Source organism: Mytilus californianus, unplaced genomic scaffold (assembly GCF_021869535.1).
Source record: "Mytilus californianus isolate M0D057914Y unplaced genomic scaffold, xbMytCali1.0.p SCAF_2, whole genome shotgun sequence".
Taxonomy (NCBI): domain Eukaryota; kingdom Metazoa; phylum Mollusca; class Bivalvia; order Mytilida; family Mytilidae; genus Mytilus; species Mytilus californianus.
In genome coordinates this window covers 15,279,108-15,301,320 of record NW_026262668.1, presented here as the reverse complement: position 1 = coordinate 15,301,320, position 22,213 = coordinate 15,279,108, and the positions used below count along the sequence as shown (strand labels likewise).

General features: G+C 31.4%; 1 protein-coding gene across 1 annotated transcript; it reads right to left on the bottom strand.

Moving 5' to 3' along the window:
- Nucleotides 1–10,584: 10,584 nt before the first annotated feature.
- On the bottom strand, nucleotides 10,585–21,179 carry LOC127728766 (barH-like 1 homeobox protein). The gene is made up of 3 exons (XM_052236389.1): nucleotides 20,261–21,179; nucleotides 14,939–15,161; nucleotides 10,585–11,237 (listed from the first exon to the last, which is right to left on the bottom strand). Exons 1-3 carry the CDS (start codon nucleotides 20,703–20,705, stop codon nucleotides 10,955–10,957), a joined length of 951 nt encoding a protein of 316 aa, XP_052092349.1. The 5' UTR covers nucleotides 20,706–21,179; the 3' UTR covers nucleotides 10,585–10,954.
- Between the last annotated feature and the right edge of the window lie 1,034 nt (nucleotides 21,180–22,213).

Below are 22,213 nucleotides of genomic sequence, written 5' to 3'. Positions count from 1 at the left end.
AGTATTGGCATCGCCCAAATGGTTGTAAAACCTCAGCATAGAAAGCAGGCTTAGAATTTGGTACTGCAGATTATGTATCTTATTAAAACAGGAAATCAAACTTACTGATATCTTCTACTTCTGTATACTATGAAACCATTAACGAAATATAATTATAAACTATTACAGCATAACTATTTGTAATGTGGTGTGTAATGTTTGAATCAAGAACTAGTGTAAATGTCACATCTTCGTAATTATGTAAAGCTGAAATAAATATCGTAGTTTGTGTCAGCCTCTACTGCAAAGTGAAAGATATGAGATTTTTTTTTAAATACATTCTATTAATTTGACTGTAATTGATTTATTAAGTCAATATTTGAACAAATTAATGTTTTGCGCCGGATAATATCTGCAAGGATAGTGACAAAAATAGGAAGAAAAGACAATTCATTTTAAGCGAAAGATTACCGCTGATTGTTTTCAATATAAACAGAAATTTGGTTGGCCACTGAAATGTGTACTTTTTTCAATAGCTTCCAAAAATAGCATGTAATAGAATGTGTTACTGGCCTTATCTAAGTTGACAGCAGATCCTGGTACCATTCAGTAATATATATTAGGTTAATATTTCTATGATATATCATCAGGCGTGGGTCTTAAATAAAATATAAATGTATATCTGTAGTTGGCAAAATATCATTAGATCGTCCAAATTTATGACACACCCCTGGTCTGTATAATTATAGGATAGACTTCTACCACTTATACAAAAGTGTGTTATTAGTTAAATGAGTTCCTTTTAAACATCGAGGTGGCAATTTTAACAGCTAATAAACTCGTAAATTGCATAAATGGTTTATTTTTATTTACCTTATTTTACCAAATCCAGAGAAAGGAAGAAAAACAATTTACACCAATACAAAATGCTTTAAATTTTATGTACCATAATACTTTTATGATTTGTAACATATTTTTCTACTGTTCCCGTTGATAAATTAAATAATTGCTAATTAAAATAAAAAAAGTTTTAAATTCCCTCCAAAATTGACCTTAGCTGAATTTGGCTATTCTTTTCAGGTCTCCAATCGTTTCTACGTATTTATACATTCCTGTCTTTCAAATGTTTGGGTTTGAGCATTTGTGAAGGTAAATCCAGAAAACTCGCCAGACGCATGAAATTTACAGGGTTTTATTTCAATTTACAAATATTCGAATTCTAAACATATTTCAAATAAATAATAAAGACTTCAGTAGTCAGCTCCAGGTTCTGACCAGAAATAAATGGTTCACTTTGAATATTTTAAAGTTATTCATGTTAATTTCCTAAACATAGGTTACAACTGCTTCTGGCTAAGTTAAATTTTGGCGGCTTTTGGCTTCGAAATCGGTATCATTCTTTTATACTTTTGTTTGATTTGTGCAATACTTATCGTTTTCTTTGTGTAATGGCGCATATCACTTACTGTTTTGGAAATTTATCAGAAAAAAAAACAACAACCAATTTTATGTACCGTTTGGTCATATAACTCCTCGTATTTTTCTGCCTCTTTGGTTTTGAATTCTATGGGTTAGAACATCTTGACGAGGATGAATTAAAAAAATAGTTTCGGACGCACGAAATATAAAGTGCTATGATTGATAATATTGAGTAAAAGATACACGTAATAGTAATCATTTTCCTATTTGTATGACTTTGATAGTCTTTAAATCTGTTTTTGTTGCTGTTGGTTTTAATAAAGAATGGCATGATTCTTTTTATAATTCCAATGGGGTGTAAAAAACGTTGACCGAAGCACATTTTGTATTCCGCGCTTCATATTAAAAATGTGCACACGATCAACACTTTTACAACCCTATAAAATTATAAAAAGAAGCATTCAATTCTTATGTCATTTTTATGATACAACCAAGAAATTCAATTAACATTATGACGGATAGCACGTGCAGCCATAGCTGTTGTATTTTATACGGAAATAAGATATGATATTGAAGTGCCTCGCGATTGTTGTCAGCTAATCATAATTACGGATTCTAACATAGTTTACATGTAATGTAATTATTTTTAATTAACCGCAGTCATGCTGATGACCAGCGGTCAAATAAGCTTTTGTGGAGACGATTAGTCTTAAGACTAACATAGCTGTTGTACTGGTGACCAGTCTAAATATCGACTGTTGTGCAGATAAGCAGTTTAATAGTCGTTTTTGCCCCGATTAAAAATCATGAGATTGGCTCTAAGATTGATGAATCGAGTTTTGTGGAAAACCAGATCGACTGTCGTGCTAATGACCAGCCTGAGCTCGACTGTTGTGCTGATGACGAGCCTTAATATCTACTGGCGTGTTAATGATCAGCATCAAGATCGGCTGTCGTGCTGATGACCAGCCTTAAGATCGAATTTCATGCTAATGACCAGCCTTCAGATCGACTGTTGTGCTGATGACGAGCCTTAATATCTACTGTCGTGTTGATGACCAGCCTTCAGATCGACTGTCGTGCTGATGACCAGCCTTAAAATCGACTGCCGTGCTGATGGCGAGCCTTAATATCGAATGCCGTGCTAATGACCAGACAGACTGAGTTCGGTTGCCATGTTGACGACGAGCCTTAAGATCAGTAACCGTGCTGATGCCCAGCCTTAAGATCGGATATCGTGCTGATGACGAGTATTTAGATCAGCTGTCGTGCTGATGACCAGCTTTAAGATTGACTGTCGTGCTAATGTCCAGTTTAAAGATCGACTGTCGTGCTGATGACCAGTCTAAAGATCAATTGTCGTGCTGATGACCAGTCTTAATATCGACTGTCGTGTTGATGACCAGACTTAATATCGTATGTCGTGCTGATGACCAGTCTAAAGATCAACCGTCGTGCTGATGACTAGTCTTTAGATCGACTTTCGTGTGATGACCAATCTAAAGATAAACTGTCGTGCCGATGACCAGTTTAAAGATCGACGGTCGTAATGATTACTAAGTATCAACCTTAAGATCGGATGTCGTGCTGTTGACCAGCGTTTACATCGCAAGTCGTGCTGACGGTAAACGCTAAGATCGGCTGTCGAGCTAACGACCAGCCTTAAGATCGGTTGTCTTCCTGATGAACTGTCGTAAGATCGGCTATGGTGGTGAAAAATAAACAGTTTTAACGACGGCTTTTGTTCTGATGACCAGCTTTAAGATCAATTTTGGTGCTGATCAATAGTCTAAATATTGACTGTTGTCTTCATATCAACTGATGTGCAGGTGACCAGTCTTGCTGTCGTGCTGTTAAATAGTTTTAAGATCAACTGTGAGGCTAAGGAATAGTTTGAAGATCGGTTAAATTTGCAAATAACCAACATGGAGATTGGTTGTCGTGCTGATGCCCAGTATTTGGAGCAACTGTTGTGCTTGGGACCAGTCTTAGGATTGACTGGTATGGTCATGGCGAGTCTTAATAATCGCAATAAGAGTGCTAGTCCTTTGCTTTGAATTTTTTAAAAGGTGTGTAGAGGACTATGTGCCATAAATTAAAACACAATAAACATTTAAGTAACCTCCGAGGTAATTTAAAAACATATTGAAAAACAAAATTAAAACCAATTGTATTTAACTTCTGAGGAAACGTGAAGTAACTGTCATATTCTGACATGCAGATTGCAAGCGAAATTGAAACATTTTTAACAGCCATTGAACTCTGTTTAAATGCACTTACTTATTATGATGGACTGTGCTTATTTGATAATACGGTAAAACAGAAATCGGAGACAGTTAATTTATTGATGAGTATCAGTAGCTTTTGAAAAACGGAAGCATTTAACTAAACCTTAAAATTAATAAAAGATGAAAAAATTGGAGACGTTTGCGATACATCATTCTGATTGAGAACATTCTAAATGATGATAAGATCCATAATTGGCACCTGCTGAGAAATCTGATCACAGTTTGAGATAATTTGAAAAAAGTTAATTATCCACATTTTGTAAACTTATACACTTCAATAGTGAAAATGAACTTTAAAGTGTTAATACCTAAGTTTAAAAATCTAAAATTTCAACACGGTACAACACGTAAACTTACCCTTTTTGAACAGTTTTGAAGGTGATAAACAGAATTTGAAAATTGTGAACGCCAAAGTGTCTTCTTGTAAGATAAGAAGTGCAGCAACATAATTATTTTACGTGATTTTACGGTCCTACCACGTTGTCTTTCAAATTGGTACGTTACGAGAACTGGTAAAACATAATTTTGACATTTCACCAGTGGAGCAGGATATGTCTGGAATCAATTTAAGATATCTATGTTAATTTTTAATGTATTCATCGTCACAAGATTTTTTATAACTATTTTTTCAGTATCTAAAAATCAGAGTGTTCGTAGTCGAGAAAAAACGTCAAGTCAATACGTTCTACTTTGATTAGAGAAGTACTTTAAGTGCACTAAACATATGCTCTCTCTCTCTCTCTTTCCTATTGACGTAGCTAAGTAGTTATCTCCAACCTGTTAGTTTGTGTTAATTTAAAATAATAAAAGATAGGGACAACACAAGATGTGGTCAAAAAGATAGCAACAAGTTTAATTAGATATCCAATTCAATTACCTATACAAGTATGTGTTACTCTTATTTTCAAAATGGACACTTCTATGTCCTTTTCCAGTTTATTTGGGATAAAAACCCGCTTCTCTGAAAACTGTTTACTAATTTCAACTGACAACGTGTAGTGTATTTATATTTTGCAATCAAAAACGTACCAAAAACTGAAACCCCAACGGATATCCTGAAACCGATAAACGTTTGTATCAAAATTTGTAATAAGCAAGGTTCACTTTTTACTTTTGGCTGAATCAAAATAAGTTACCGCTCGATACCAATGTTTGAATAGGCAAAAGATGAACCAAGTGGAAAAAAATCCAAGGACTCTAAACAGACCATTCAAACCATAAATGACCCGTCAAATTATTAATACAAACAATAGTTCGGTTCTTTCATCTTCAATTGTATTGACGAACGGACATGATGATAAAATCTGAAAACCTTTGGGAAATTTGGCATTTTCATTAAAATATCACCAATGTGCAAATCATGTAGGATGAAAAAACGGCCAATATTTGAAACAAAATTCAAATTCATGTGAAAATTTATTTGATAGATTTCAAAACTTGTGTTTTTAACTTTTTGGCCCTATCATATTTGTTGCTGTATGATTGCAAAATAAAGGCAACAACAGTATACCGCTGTTCAATAGTCAAATTCGATTAAGCAAACACAAATCCGGGTAACAACCTTTGAATTGAAAATTTAATTATAACTGAAATATAAAGAAGAATAACAAAAAATACCGAACTCCAAAGAAAATTCAAAACGGAGAGTCCCTTATCAAATGACAAAAACAAAAGCTCATACACATCAAACGAATGGATAACAACTTTCATACTCCTGATTTGGTACAGGCATTTCCTTATGTAGAAAATGGTGGATTAAACCTGGTTTTATAGCTAGCTAAACCTCTCACTTGTATGACAGTCGCATATAATTCCATTATATTGACAACAATGTGTGAACAAAACAAACAGATATAATAGGAAAAAATTTCTAAAATAGGGGTACAACAGTCTACATTGTGTTATAATCTTAATCACTATAAAACAAAAAAATATGTCAACAAAGAAAAACAACATTGCATATAGACAAAGCACATAAGCAAAAACGAAAGACAAGAATACAAAATATTACCATAGCACAATAACACAATGGCAGGATGTATAAGTACCGAGGTACGCCAAAAGGATATTACCAAAAATGGACTAAACAGTGAAGGTTAATAATTTACAAAGACAAATAAAAGAACACTATAACACGTAATTAAGATGATAAACAACGTCAGTACCTAGAATCTATACTTCAAGACCATCATGTATTAATTGTGAAGTTGATACGGAATATTCATCAATAAGGTCTTGGTATCTTCCGATGAACTCTTTATAGAAATAGGACGAACGTTCTTTGACATAAACCTGGTTCATCAACTTTCTGCTCAGAAACTGGTGACGTTTGATAAAGTCTGAGTAGCAGCTACAAGCTCTTGAATACCGAATGAGTTAAGAAATGTATATCCCATATGCAGATGAAGTTGGTATATTGCTGGTAAGGTGGGGGAAATTGATAATTTCAAAATTAAAATCGTCTCGTTTGTCATAGATTCTAGTTCTGAGATGTTAGCTTACATTTGTAATCAACCATTCAATCTGGTACATTTTTAAAATGATCAGAATTATCACTTGGAATCATCATAATCTGTTAACAGACAGAATTATCATATTTGTGTCATTTTTGCATATGACCAGAATTAATGTAAAACCATAACAGAAAAACAGTAACTTTCGAGCTAGACTTCTCGGTTATCTGTCACCCCTGGTATGAATATATGTCTATTTGGATTGATCACTGAATTGTGTCAATATAAAGGAATTATAACTAACTGTCATACTTGTGGGATGTTTAGCTAGCTTTAAAACCAGGTTTAGGCAAACATTTTCTTCGAAAAATTCCTGTACACAGTCAGGAATATTTTCGTTAATTTGGTTGATATAGTTAAAAAAAAAAAGGCAACAGCAGTATACCACTGTTCGATAGTCATAAATCGATTTAACTGAAACAAATCCGGGTCACATACTAAAACCGAAGGAAACACATCAACTATAAGAGGAAAAAAATGGAACAACATAAACACTGAACTGCTACACAAACAAATGCCAACATACATAGAAACGGACTATTTGATAACAACTAAACGTTTGATTTTGTCCTTTTTTTTACATCCCCTTTTTGAATTTACTTTGGAGTTCGGTATTTTTGTTAATACTTTTCTATGTACTTGATAATTAATACCAAAAGTATTGATTTGTAATTATTTTCATATTTGCTGAAACATTCGTAACAACAAAAATGTATATCATGCAAGGGTTGTTTAAGATCGCATTAGAAATATTTCCACCTACCATCCTACTGATTTGCAATATATATCGGAAGTATTTCTGACAAATGACACTGTGTTAAAAAGTAAACTTTTTCACACTTCACCATCTATCAGTGTCGCCTATAACTATGTGTTGTGACCACTTTAATAATACACGATCATCTATCAGTTTATAAATCTACGTATCAGATATACTGTCATAATAAACTATAAAGCACAGACGGTATACCACATTTGTAATCATTTACTTTATAATAGGAGGTGTAATATAGAGGTGTATATTATTTGGTTTGACATTATAGTCAAATTTATGACACATTTAATTTGAAAGTTTTACGCATAAAAATCCTTGTGTGGTAATGACCGTATTTTGTTAAATGGTTTCTGAAAATGATAATGCTTTTATAATGCTAAAAATAAACATAGCTATCTATACTGTTTGAAACTGCCGAGTTAGGTGAAAAAAAGAGGCAGAAGATACCAGAGGCAAAATCAAAAGAAGTCGAAGAGAGAACGACAAAATCAAAAGAAGTCGAACAGAGAACGACAAAATCATGGCAAAAATAAAAATTTACAAAAAGACAAACAACAGTCTTCAAAAACACTACATATAAAACTAACTACCGATCAACACGAATCCCACTTAAAACCGGGGATGACCTCAGATGCCACAGCAGACTAAGCAGATCCTGCTCCATGTGTGAAACACGTCGTGTTGTTCATGGTAAGTACGAATTCGGTGTTAACTCTAATTCGGTAATTTCACAATTTAGATGAGACAATTTAAAAGCAAGCAATTCAACAAAAAATTGTTTACTGGGACAAACAACATTTGTAAAAAAGTCACTAACGTAGAAAATCTGAAGAAAAAAAATCTGAAAAGTGTACAGGTGTATCCTTCCAAATTCAGGGATCCGAAAATTAAGCAGAAATTTCTACAATACCAGACAAAAAAATGATTAGCCCAATATGGAAATTACAAAACATTCTAACAATAAAAAGGCACAAATCAAACACACAGATATGTGTATTTATAAACAAAAGACACCAGCACAAGACACTTTTTTCTCACAAAATTATACACGAAGATATGTTCAACATTTGAAAAAAGTTGTTGATGAATTAAACAGAAACTATCAAAGATCAGTGTTCTGTTGACTCGTTACATTTCTATACTGTCGTCTGTATTTCAAATTTTGATTTTCTATTTAACATGGCTGAATTTGCTCAGAGATGTGTATTGCATTAAGAGATCGTATCCATAAATTTCTCGGCTTATTTCAAAATAAGTCAAGAAATAGAAGCGGCCTTTGTATATTTGAAGCGAAAAAAGGAAAATCTTAGGATTATAAGTATTGTATAATGTTCTGTGATTTTTGAGATTAGAGATTTGAATTATTTTCTGATATAACAAACTTATTTCATGTGTTAATACGATATTTGTCCTTTCCTAAGAAGAACTTTTTAATGAGCAGTTTTATTGGTTTTTCTCAGATTCTAACCTTTGTTGTTGTCTACATGTGTGCATATCTTTGTGATTTTACTTTGTAGATTTTATCCATAGGGGAATAGCTTGGGTCACCCATTGTCTTATAATTTTACTTATAGTTTTAACACAATTTCAGTGTTTCTCTTATACTTATATTCTTATGCCAGGGTTAATCAAATCTTAGAAGTACACGTCAAGACACGGTCAGATTCATTTATTAGTAAAGTTTCTGAATAGTAACTTGGAATACGGAAGTAAAGTGGGTATACAACATAGCATGACATTTATTTTCTGTGATTGTGTGAGCTAGAACGTAAAACACTTGACGTTCTGGACTGTGAGTAAAGTGCAGTGTACATTCTCCGAAAAGATACCTCATTAAACGGACTATGACATACTTTTATTTTGAATGTAGAAGAGATACTATTTAATTGCTTAGTGCTTAAGAGCTAACAGTTGTGCTAGCCATTTGTTTTTTTTGCAAACAATGTTTCTAAATAAGTGTAAGCCTGTAGTTGTACCATGTTTTCACTAAAAGAGAGGCTAAAGATACCAAAGGGACATTCAAACATAAGTAGAAAATAAACTGACAACACCATGGCTAAAAAAAGAAAAGACAAACATACAAACAACAGTACACAAAACACAACATAAAAAACTAAAGACTGAGCAACACGAAAACCACGAAAAACTGGGTGTGATCTCAGTTGCTCCGGAAGGGGGCAAGCAGATCCTGTTCCACATGTGGCATCTGTCGTGTTGCTCATGTTAGTACAAACCCGATAATAAATCTTAATAAAGCCTCAACAACGATTAAGTTTACATTGCATATAAATCTCCAGAAATAAAATATTATAACTTTATCGTGGTATGCTTCAAGACCATTCAAACAACTATAAAGAAGCTCTTTCGTATCTTATGTATCGTGTTATTTATCTACAAAATTGTATCTAAAATTTTAAGATTTCAAGATGGAGTCCGTTTTCAACTATAAAGTTTTCATAGTATACTAAGCATCATGCCGGAAGCACCTGTATATAATATGAAGTGTTCAAATGTTTGTTTACAATCCTTAATTATTTTTAATAAACTTGTCACAACTACTATATATCTTAACCAATATCGACAATCTGTGTCATGGGATACTTCTGTTCTCTTTATCGATGTCATCGAATACGTTCTCTTTATCGATGTCAACGGATACGTTCTGTTTATCGATGTAATCGTACACAAGCCGTTTATCGATGTCAAAAGAACTTTGTTTTCGGTTTCATATTTGTGACTTTTATGTTTACTTTTTGCCTACGACTAAATAATTTTTCTTTCTTTTTTTTTAACCAATTACTCCAATCTATTTCGTCTAAATGTTTGTATGGTTTTGGTGTTTTGAGCAGCTTATGAAAGGATTTGTTAGATTGTTTAGCCCATTATAATCAGTAAATTGTTCATATAACTTTCATCCTTATTTTGCTGCATAGAGTTAGGATCAGTTCTAACCTTTATTCATAACTGCTAGAAAATATGTAAGAGAACTAGACATAAAAAAGTGCAGAACATTTCTAAATGACGTAATTAGAGCCGCTGTTTCGTCGTGATTTAGAACAGTTCTAGTCTAGAAGTCCATTTTCAATATTTTCTTCTCTGTAAAACATATTTCCTTTAGTTTTATGGATTAATTCGAGTTTTCATCTTTTCTTGGTATAAAATTTCTTTTGCTTGATGTTGTAAGATTTGAATGTTTTAAGTTCGATTGTTTCTCAAAGTTTGAAATTAAAATTAGTAAAAAAATATTTTTTTATTTGTAAGAACTGATGTCCAACTGTAGATTTAAGGTTATCGACATCAAGCAGAGACATCCGCTCTAATTTGTTCTACAGGCAGTCTGGAATTTCAAATTCAAAGTTGACGGCCTCACTGCATTGGACTGTCTCTTTGCATGCAATTGTTGTTTGAAGAACAGCAGTAACACGTTTTTCTTTGCTCTTGGTATCTTACGGATTTTGTAACAATAATAAACACACCATAAAACCCTCTTTTTAAATAAAATTTTGACAAAAGAGTAGAGTACATTAAGTAAAACCATAACCTTTTGTTTTTATGTTTATCTTTTTTATTTACTGTTGTCTTAGAATAAAGACAGTACTACTTCGGCCAATATCGTTTTATTTACAACAATTTAAAATTGAAACAATAAATAAAGAAAGAAATATTACAGTATAATGGTTCCTGTACATATATGTGAGAATATACAAAATACATACGCAAATAAGAATTAGTTAACTGTATATAACTTATTTTATATTGTTTTATCATATTGCACAAAGTGTCTCGATACAGATTCCTGAAATGAGTCCATATATTACTATAGAAAATTAATTCCATAATTAAAAAGTGTTTTCTTTCAATGGATAGCAGTCAACCATATTAAACATCAGTTTACACCAATGAATCATTCAGAACAACAGGGGCTCCGTACGGCGAATACTAGTCAATTGAACTGTTAATTTATGAACACTAAAATGAGATCAGCTTCTGTTTTCTGGTGAAAAAACTGGCGGTGTGCTCAGGTGATTAACGTGTTGCTGTATCCCGTGAATAAACATCCGCGGAAGTGTAGGTCGTGGTGACGTCAAAGTTGATTCGCCTTGGCGGTAATATAAGGCGTCAAAATTAGAGATTATATTTGTTGCTTGTGGGTGGTATGTAAACCAGTATGGATTGCTTTGGAGCATGCGCTGAACTGCTGCATAGTTTCCAGCTTCAGCAAGTAACTCAAGACCAACTGCAGTTTGTCGTTTCCATTTTGTTCTGAAATGATAAATATTGGCTAGGCGTAAACACAGACTGAATAATTATAATTATAAATCATTATTCTCGTCTGTTTTGGGTGGATGACTGTATGATTTACTGAAAGGGAGCTTAATCCTATCAAGAAGAAAAAAACTTTCTTTTTCTTTATTTTTTCTTGTATTCAGATTTCATTAATTTTAATCTGAAAGGATTATGTTACGTAACAATGACTAAATAAAAAAAGATAGTTATGCAAATGAGCTGAATAAAAAAAATGCATCTTTAATGACTTTTAAAATTAAACCACAAGTTTTAGGTATTCATGATCTTATTTAGAAAATTCAGATCTGTTGACAGACGCCAACACTCTAAATTATGACATCAAACAAAGTTAAAATGGCATTAATATCAAAAGTTAATGATCAAACAAATTCATTCTGTTAGGCCTTAAATTGCCATTCCGCTATTTTACATACAACGTTATGCCTACGCAATTAAGCAGAAATTAACATCTACCTAACTAATTAAGAGATCAGACTCATTTACATACGTTCTAATCGTAGAGAAAATACATTAATAGTTTACAATTAAAGTCAATTTTGAAGAATAATTGATGTCAATTTTCTTCATCAAGCTCTCTGTTCTTACATTTTACAGCTTATAAATTATTCAACGATTATTTGTATTGCTTGCGACTTAAGATAGTGTTAAAGATGGTCAATAAAAACCCGTATCAATAAATTCAATATAACTTCTTGAATATTTTAAGTTGATATACAGAAGATTAGACGAGGTCAGTACGTACGGTATGTAAATCGACTATTAATATTACGAAAACCGTTCATTTTCAATAAGAAGCATGAATTGGACTGTATTTATTTCACAAAATAGTCTCCCGACAGCTGTAGATCTCACACAATATCAAGTCAAAATTGACAATAATCAGAATAGGGAAGGGGTTTAGTGAATTATTCGCGCTACAAACACACGCAATTTAACACCACCATATACAAGAGAAAATTGACTGTAATGAATAGTAGAACGAAAAAATAATAGACTTCATATCATTGAATCGGATAATTGATTAAGATTTTACATGTATACAATTCTAACGGATTCACTTTGATTAGTGTGTCACAGATTGAGAGGAAAGTTATTTTGTGGAATATATAATAATTGGCGTTAGACAAATTATACCAGCGAGATATCACTTATTTATAACACATTAACAATTATACTATATATTTGTTAAGGATTTATTTATAAAATTGTTTCCTGTATTTAATGCTTCGGTACCTTTCAATTTAGTTCAAATTAAACATTTAACACATCTGAAAAGAATTAAGTGATTTTTAAATTTTGTGGCTTAATGTCTTTAACTGTTAGTCAGAGTTCTGTTTATATTGAGGGAAAAAAGTATATATATAGATTTGCGTTTTTTATCCTGCAGTACAAGTTGATTTTTTTTTTCATATCATTCTTTCATTGTTACTTTATTTAATTTAAAAGTTTAGAAATTTACTCAAATATACGGACACGTTTTGTGCTTCTGATAAATAATTCAGGGAAAGATTTCGCATGAAAGTTATTAATACCAAATAAAGATTAGAGACCTAGTACTAAAACTGGCAATGATACAGGTATATATAAAATATCATTCGCAGGTAATCGTACTAATTTGAGAAATAAGCATTAGGCGAATATTTGGAAGAAAAAAAATTCTGAATCACAAACGTGACAGTGTTTTATAATTCTGTATTTGATTATTAAGCCATGAAACATATCACTGCATACGTCGGGAAACTTTGTGTGTTTTTGATCCAACTTATACGGGTAATTACATGTAGATGAAACTGTAATAAGCTTAAATTTTAATCTGACGTGTACCCATATGTTAAATGAATGTTATACTTTATAGAATATGATATGAATATTATATCTATCATATTTTATGTGTACTAAAAGTTATTTTCTAACCTTCTCATATTTCATAAATGTATTTCCTACAAACTATTTTAATCAAATACAATAGTTGTGTTTATCATAGAAAAAGTTAAAGACAAGTCAAAATCAATTTTGTTCGATTTCAATATTTTTCCAGCTTTAATAATTTCATAATATGTAAATGTAAATATTTTAGATCAGATAGATAACTGCAGAATAAAGTGTGGGTGCAGAGTAATGATTTGTTGCATGTTCAATTGTAAACTGTTACATGTACAAGTATATCATTTATATATATATATATATATAATTTTTTTTTACACCAATAAAAAAAAAATGCTTGTGTTATTTGGCTTAAATTTTCAATTATAAAAAAAATTGATATGCCTGTTTTTAAAAAGGTAAACAATTCTACCATTCCTGTTTGTCTTTCAGAATACATCCTCGATTCATGCGTTTGAATTACCCTGTTTATGTCATCCTTGTATTCTGTCTAAGTTCTAACCTGGTTATCCCAAAAATATATAGAACACTTCACGAATTTCGTGCGCACGAAGCGCTTTTCATGATTTACCTTAATCAGTAACGCTCAAACCTAAACATTTGAAATCCCGCGCTGCGTTAATACGCTACAACGATAGGAGCTTTCTGATAAACAGAATAGCTTTATTCATCAAAGGTCAAATTTGTCTGAGGGTGTTGGAACCTTAGTTTCTTAATAATTTCTGAATTTTAAATGAGTATATGTTTAAAATCATGTCAGTACCGACGCACTTCTGAACTGATGATAAACTCGGAGTTAACAGTCCACCAAAATCAGTATCGATCCAGTGTCACTAAAACAACCTAAGTCACTGCCACATTATTGCATTATCTCCCTTTGGGCAATAACATCGCACACAGAAATCATACTTAAAAAGTACAATACAAAAATCAGGTTAAATGGCGTGGGGAGAACAAGACTTAATGTTCAGTAGTTGTCGTTTGTTGATGTGGTTCATAAGTGTTTCTCGTTTCTCGTTTTTATATAGATTAGACCGTTGGTTTTCCCGTTTGAATGGTTTTACACTAGTAATTTTTGGGGCCCTTTATAGCTTGCTGTTCGGTGTGAGCCAAGGCTCCGTGTTGAAGACCGTACTTTGGCCTATAATTGTTTACTTTTATAGATTTTGACTTGGATGGAGAGTTGTCTCATTGGTACTCATACCACATCTTCTTATATCTAATTAATGTCGATAAAGCTAACAGTTGTTCCCTTTTTGTTTATTCGTGTTGTGTGCTTGCTGTCTGGTAAACGTATATATATGTCACCGTACTAGTCGGTCTTCAACTTCCAGTGCAATACGTTAGGCAAGCAACATGCAATGAACAAATAACTATACCGAAAGTAAAGACATTGTATACACAACAGGGTTTCTAAATAGAAGACATTACTATATTTCAAGATCACCTACAGTGTGATTCGTAGATAAATGAAATACCAATAAAAAAATAAAATCCTGGCATTAAGACTTTTATTCAAGCTATAGTTTATCTGAAGGAAGTTCATTCTAACACTATAAGTTTGAGAACGAATCCAAAGTCAACGTCGCTGTTAATACAAATTTAAAAAGTATGTTTAAATTTTTATCTGATGGTTTTTGAAAAAATGCTCAAACGTTTATAACTTAAACGCAGTCTACGAAAGTGCACATGACAAACGATTTCGATAAAACTCGGCGATGTAGATACACCTTCTTAAAGGTGAATTAGATATAATGATAAATAAAACAAACCTTCTATTTTGATACCAAGTTTTGACCTGTGTATCTGTCAGATTGAGTTTAGCAGCAAGTTCCATCCTATCCTGAACGCTTAGGTACTTTTGTTTCTCAAACGTTTTTTCCAGTGAATTGAGCTGATGGTCAGTAAAAGCAGTTCGTGCTTTTCTTGGTTTCTTTGTTTTTAGTAAATGCGAGGATGTTTCTTCATCTCCACTTCGCGAGGAATCTTTCTTATCTGCAACAACAAAAACATGATCATTTTTATTTTTTTTTGCAAAACTAGATTGAAATATTTTGAAGTTCACCTTCTATGAGCCGTTAGATTTGAAGAAGCTTGCTGCTAACATATTGAATAGTTACATTAGCAGAAAATATAAACTTAAAAACGTATTTTGAAATTTCGTTTCAATGGTTATGTTACGGAAAGACACGAACTTTTGACAAGCCCTACGCCTTAAAACAAAACTAGTACTTTTTTAAATTGCGTATAAATAACGTCAATTGTCTTAGAATTTGATATTTGTAAATCTCAGATTTGCATGAGGTATAAACCTTTTGTTCTAATATTATTTTAGTCAGTATGCATCTAATGTAACAGGTTCTTTCATGTTTACTGGTAAAGTTGGATGTACCAGGGTTGTGTGTTGCTTGGGAGCAAATATTAAAGATATATTCAGGACTTGACCGTATGTATGCTATACAAAATAAGTACTACAATTATTTTTTTTCATATATTAAAATTTTTCACACATGACTAAGTCACTTAAATATATCTAAATGAGTTAAGGTCGACTGCTGCAAAACATTCAATTTGCTGGCAATGATTTTAATATCATTGTCCGTGCAATGGACCACTGATGTACATGTATAATGTACATTTATTACATGTATATGTATATAATTTTGCTATATGTGGATTGATTGATAATTGCTTAACGTCAGCGCGAAACGATAGCATATAAATTCAGAGAGAGAGAGAGAGAGAGAGAGAGAGAGAGAGAGAGAGAGAGAGAGAGACTTTGGTGTTCAACTTTCAATAAGATTAAAACGACATGATAGTCTCGACATGAGCTCATTTCTTTATAATTATCCATAAGAAGCGCTTAGTATTTGATATTTTATTTATATCATTTATGTTGTTTTTGTCTTTAAAAAAAGAACAGCAAAGCGTTCTTTTATAAACCAGGTCAAACATTACATTTATTCAGGACACCCGGTACTGAATGACTCAAATATTCGCTTTTGTTTGAATTTCAAAGTGAGTACAAAACTAATAAAGGCAAATCACAAACAAATGTGTTCTCTTTATCAGTATTAATATATTGAGCCAGATTGCGAATACTTATTAAAAAGCAAAATAGAAAATTAAAAGAAGTTGTTATGAATAATAGGATTTATATTAGAAGAAGGCGTTCTGTATTTTCTCCTTGATTTACAAAAGTAATTGCAGAAAATGCAGAAAAATTGTTTCCAATATAAAAAAATCTCTAAAATTTGTTACATTAGAGTGTGGAAAAAAAATAAATCCTCCGTATTTTTCTTTGATGACTATGATAAAACAAATACAATCCTACTTGAGCCTTTTAATATTGTTTTATTCTCTTTATCAGTGAAGAATAATTGATACAGGGCAGTTTTTGTGCAATATAATGGAATAAAAATATATTAAAAACAATCATTGTTTATAGTGTTGTAACTTCGGTGTTGGTGACCGGATAAAGTCCTTCAATACAATTACAAATATTATACATAGTGTCGTCAACTAATACAATTGTTTTATATGGTATAAAATTGCATATGATATAGTTTCAATTTCTGAAGAAAAAAAATTGTAAACTTGCGAATCTTATCAAATCATTGAAATCCCCCAAAAAATCTAAGAACTGAACACAATTGCAATGCAATTTCTGATATCACGAAATTTAGTTTAGACACTTTACGAGATCTCTTAAGTAACAAAAGCTAAAAAAAAACACATTTCCCTTTAAAATAGTTTTTTGCTCCAAAATAAAAAGAAAGCATTTGCTATTTGATAAGCGATTTTAGGGTACAAAGGCAGGTAGGTAAATAGTAACTTTGACCGATGATATTAACTGTTTTTTTTACTTTACACATCTATAACATGCTAGAAAGATATGCATTACAGCTAAAGAAACTAAATAAGTAGTATCTTCTTGTATCTCATCGTTGTCTGTCACATAAATGCATTTGATTGCTTTACGTCCAGTGGCAAATAGTTTATGAATCAAAATATGGTAATGTTAATTGATATCGTGAAAAAATATTTGTTGTCTGCTCTTTGGTCGGGTTGTTGTCTCTTTTAAATATTCCCCATTTCCATTCTCAATTTTATTGTAAACATTTGTCGTATCATTAGGGAAGTTGCCTGTTAAAACTGGGGTAGTGTACGAGAACTTGATAATATGAATGAATAAATTTAATTAAGATAAACAGCTAATTAACTTAATATATAAAAGGACAATTCTTTTTTTGTTCTGTAAATTAAAAGGTTTCCGCGAAATATTCAAAATTTTGCCAGTTCCTCATTTCATCAATTTTGCTGAAACTCTTCATTTCATGCTCGATCTTTTGAAATGTAAAGAAATGAATCTTTAAGTACAGAAAGCAAGATATACTCATTTCTGTATATTTATACATCCTGCATGGCAAAGAGACCATCTTACCCAAAGAGATCAGTTAAAACGATGCCACAGTGACTACTGTGGTACATGGTAACATATTTTGTATGTTTATGACGTCATTTTTATAAACAGATAACCATACATGAAAATACAAATTTGTTGATTAATAGAAAAAATCTTCTATGCATAGACTAAGTGGACATACAGAAAAAGATGGCTAGGCTATCTGTTAGTGGCTATTCCTAATTTTGGGTAATCTTGGCGTGTATATTGCTGTTTCTGATTTCTCGTTTATTATCTTTAATCAAAGAAGCATTTCTTTAAATCGTGTAAACCTCAACCTTGGGTTTGACTAGGTCATACAAATATGGTAACCTGGACTTGTCCCATCCGACAATAAGTGGATACTAATGAAGGGTATCCCTTTTGAAGTGTGCGATGCATAAATAATCAGTCACGTTTAGCTAGAATGAAGCCGGTAAATCCGATCTACCCGGTCGGAAAGTGTCGAACTTTCTACACGTTCTAGAACCCTTGCAACAACTACTTGAGGGGTCGACAAATGATCTCTTGCTCGATATAATTTCAGTAGCAGTCCAAATATGTCATCCTTGTTGACACTTTGCACAGTCTAACATTAAGATTTTTTCTCATACTGAATAAGTTTGGAATATTGGTAACTGGACGTTAAGCAAACAACTATCAATCAATATTATCGTCCCGAGAAAGCTTTATGTATACGTAAATGTATAAACCATTTTTTATGCAATATACATGTATCTTACACGTGTAAATTGGTGGTATTTTGCTGTTCGAATAACACTTCGGTGCAGTCTTTGCTTCAGTTTATATAGAAATGTGTTATACATGCATATGTCGACACCTGCACGAACAAAGAGTAAAATCATTTGTTTGTGACATCATATATAGCCTCTAAATATCCCTCATAGATAAAATATCATTTTTAAGCTTTAATCGTTAATCTGAAGAAAAATTCTTTCGATGTTAATGTTGACTTTTTGTATCGTTAAAAGTACAAAATGTAACACAACTGCTATAAATATTAAAATACAACTCTTTATAATTAGACCATTCATTTGTTCAACGAATGATTTATGGGTTTTACTTTTGAAAATAATGTTCAAACTTTTTATCACCGATGTTCACATGGTTATTTAAAAATTCCGAAATGACACGGTTAGAGGGGAATGTACATACCCTCTCTCTTTGTATTATTCACTGCATGATACAGTTAAAGTCCCTGCTTGCTTCAAAGCAATATATTATTATTATTATTATTATTATTATTATTATTATTATTATTATTATTATTATTATTATCACAGTAACATCACGTACTTGTTGTATTTTTCTAATAGTTTTCTCTGAGCACTGATATGCAATGTTTGCTTACAATATATATTTTTGTGTATATATGAAAACCGCAATTTAAACATCAAAAGAAGCTTTATATGTATCTTAAACAACATATCATGACATAAAGTTAATTAAATAAATACGATATTGACGTTAAACATTGTCCTTTTTGCATTATTTTATTTTCCCTCGCCTTTGGACTAACCTGACGCAACCTTATACAATATGTGTGTTTTTAAATTCAAATATGTTATGAATCATTTTATATGTAAGTTTTGACAAAAGATAAATATATATATATATATATATATATATATACAATACTATAAAAAAAAAATAGAACAGACATATAAACTATCATATTTATGTTTGATCAATTAAAATGAATGCCATAAGTAAATGTCTTGAAATCAATTGAATTTTAATAATATATAAATATTTTAAGTAAAACCTGAGGATGAAATATTAAGAAACAAAAGGTAAATATATAATAAAATTGAAATAACAATTACATGTCTGAATAAATAAGTAAAGCCAATACTATTTGTATTTAATAATATTCCAATGAAATAATGTTTTAATTATGTTATCCTCTATCGAGAATAAAACTTATCATTACGTAGTTTGTAATAGTTCAAACAAACTGATTTTTCATTATAACTCAATTATTCCCCTTTCATATTAATTTCAAAACTTTCATTAATACATTTTTTAATTCTTCTTTGAATATCCAGCAATTCATCCTTGTCTTAATTATGACTATTTAATATTGATGTTACAATACCAATACAAAATTATGCGAAACCAAAATTAATGTGATGAACAAAATAGCGCACGTCAATTTACTACGAATAATTGATGCTAGAAACCAAATACTGGAAATCCGAAAGTGTCCAACAAAAATGACGCCTGGAAATTCATAGATTTATAGCAAATTTTACATTTTTTGTCATTTGGCAATATCTTAATAATTCAGCAGTGTTAAATATATTCTTGCTTGTTTAATAATAATAATAATAATAATAATAATAATAATAATAATAATAATAATAATAATAATATTAATGAATGAGAACAGCTTCCTTTTTACTTTCGTTGAATATTTTTTTAATTAATTTTCATTATGTAACTTTTCGTATAGCGCTATTTTATTTCATACTTTATAATGACGAAATCGCCTGTAAGTTCTTGGGTTGACTGACATTAGCCGTATAGTATGAAAGAGTAAACATTTTCCCGATATCATTTTTTCTATTAATTTAATTTTTATAAAATTGAGAATGGAAATGGGGAATATGTCAAAGAGATAGAATACCTTCACAATCATCATCATCGTCGTCTTCAGACTCATCCGACTTGACACTTTCAGAACAAGATTTCCCCAGACCTATACCATGTGGACCTTTAAACTGTCCTAGTTGTAATCCTCTTCTAAACGGATCCTCTGACGTTGATAAGGTTTGTGAGGAGAAAAAGTTTGTTGGAACCCGTAGAGGTTTGAATGCTGAGAGGTTTCCAGTGTTTTTATTAGCATCTGATAAAATGTCAGTTATAAAGAAAGATCTTCTTGGCGGACTAGGAAAAGTATTGTCAATAATATTACACTTATTTGATGACACTAAGTTTTCTGAATTTTGTAATGGACATTTGTCTATTGTTTTGTTTCCTGTCGTCTGTTCGTCATCTGAATCACATTTTTCAACGTTAATTGATTCCTCTTCATCTGCAGAACAAGGAGAGGCACATGCTGATCGTGACATCTTTTAAAAGTTGCGTAAAAAATTCTTCACTTATAAATGATTGAGGTTTCTTAAATGTATAGTTTAAGTTTCAAATAAGACATTTTTCACATCATTTTGATAATCCTTTCCTTATATGTTGTACTGTTTACGATGCGGTCCAAGTTCTCTGATTCCAATTTAAATTAGAAATTTTACCATATACACTTTTAAATAAGATATAAGTAATTAACCACTGGTTTCTTTTTTCTGCAGAAAGATTATTCCTGTTGAATTGAGCTAATTTCTTCTCCAAAAAATAATCTTCTTTTCACAAGGTCTGATTATCAAATTTAATGTTTTGTCAAGCGACACATTACCTTTTTTTGGCTGAGTAGGGTGTAATATGTACCAAACCGGGTATACAATCAGTGCTAGAAGTCACTGAACCGACAAGAAAAATTGCTGGTAACAAACTCAAAGGAGATAATGACAACCGATAGATTAGTTGGTCAGAGAGAGCGTCATTTGTTATTTAAGTTAACTTTTCTTTTCATTGGTGCCTTTTCCTTTTTATGCGTGTATAATTGTGAATTTTTATGAATCGATTTAGCATTTAATTTTCAACTATTCTCATTTCCCGTCCATATTCAGTAAAGGATGTGAAATTAACACCCAAACAGATCATAATTGGATGTTCTGTTAGGAGGGCGGAGTCAATAACACGTCGCGTGAAAGCTGTAGTAATAGGACTCTGATGAGGGTTAGAAGTCAGCCATTTTAATAATAGAATAAGTGAGAAAAAGATATTATTCATTGTTAAGGGTTGGCAAATTATTGAACTAATTTACATTATGTTATTATTATATTAACGGATGTAATAAAGGATTAGAGATGACGATATCAAGTAATTAAAACCACAGAAAATTTACTTTTTAGTCATATCATTCTACCATATCGATCAGAAAGTAAAAGATTTTATTAACGTTATTATTTCCATAATTTTTATTATAATTATTATTAGCATTACTATTTTGTATTTTTTTCTTCTTATTATTTTTATTATTCAGTCAAAAAATTTACTATTCTTTACAATTTTGCTAAATCTACATTTTTAAACAATTACAAATGAAACTTCTATACAAAATCATTCCTGTTTTATATATCGTTTATTTTACTGATGGCACAGGAGAACAAGAACAAGAATTAAATTCGACCCCAAATTTTGATCCATGATGTCTAAACTACTAGTAATATTTTCGATGTAAAATAATTCATTGAAAGTAAATTAAATATTTTGTTTAATGTTAACTACGAACAACAGAAGTAGAGTATACGTCAATGAGACAGCTGTCTAAAAAGACAAAACAACAAAGTGAATCGTAGGCTAGTTGAATTCCACAATAGACATAGAAGTTAACAACTGTAGGTCACCGTACGACCTTCAACAATGAGCAAACCCCATATTACATAGTCAGCTATAAAAGACCCCGAAATGACAAACGTAATACAATTTAAACGAGAAAACTAACGGACTGATTTATGTACAA

Excerpts from the sequence above, each read along its gene's own strand:
- LOC127728766 (XM_052236389.1), bottom strand. The coding sequence starts at position 20,705 with ATGTCACGATCAGCATGTGCCTCTCCTTGTTCTGCAGATGAAGAGGAA. Across the intron at positions 15,162-20,260 it reads CGATGATGATGATTGTGAAG|ATAAGAAAGATTCCTCGCGA; the intron begins GTATTCTATCTC and ends TTGTTGTTGCAG. Across the intron at positions 11,238-14,938 it reads ACTTGGTATCAAAATAGAAG|AACAAAATGGAAACGACAAA; the intron begins GTTTGTTTTATT and ends TTATCATTTCAG.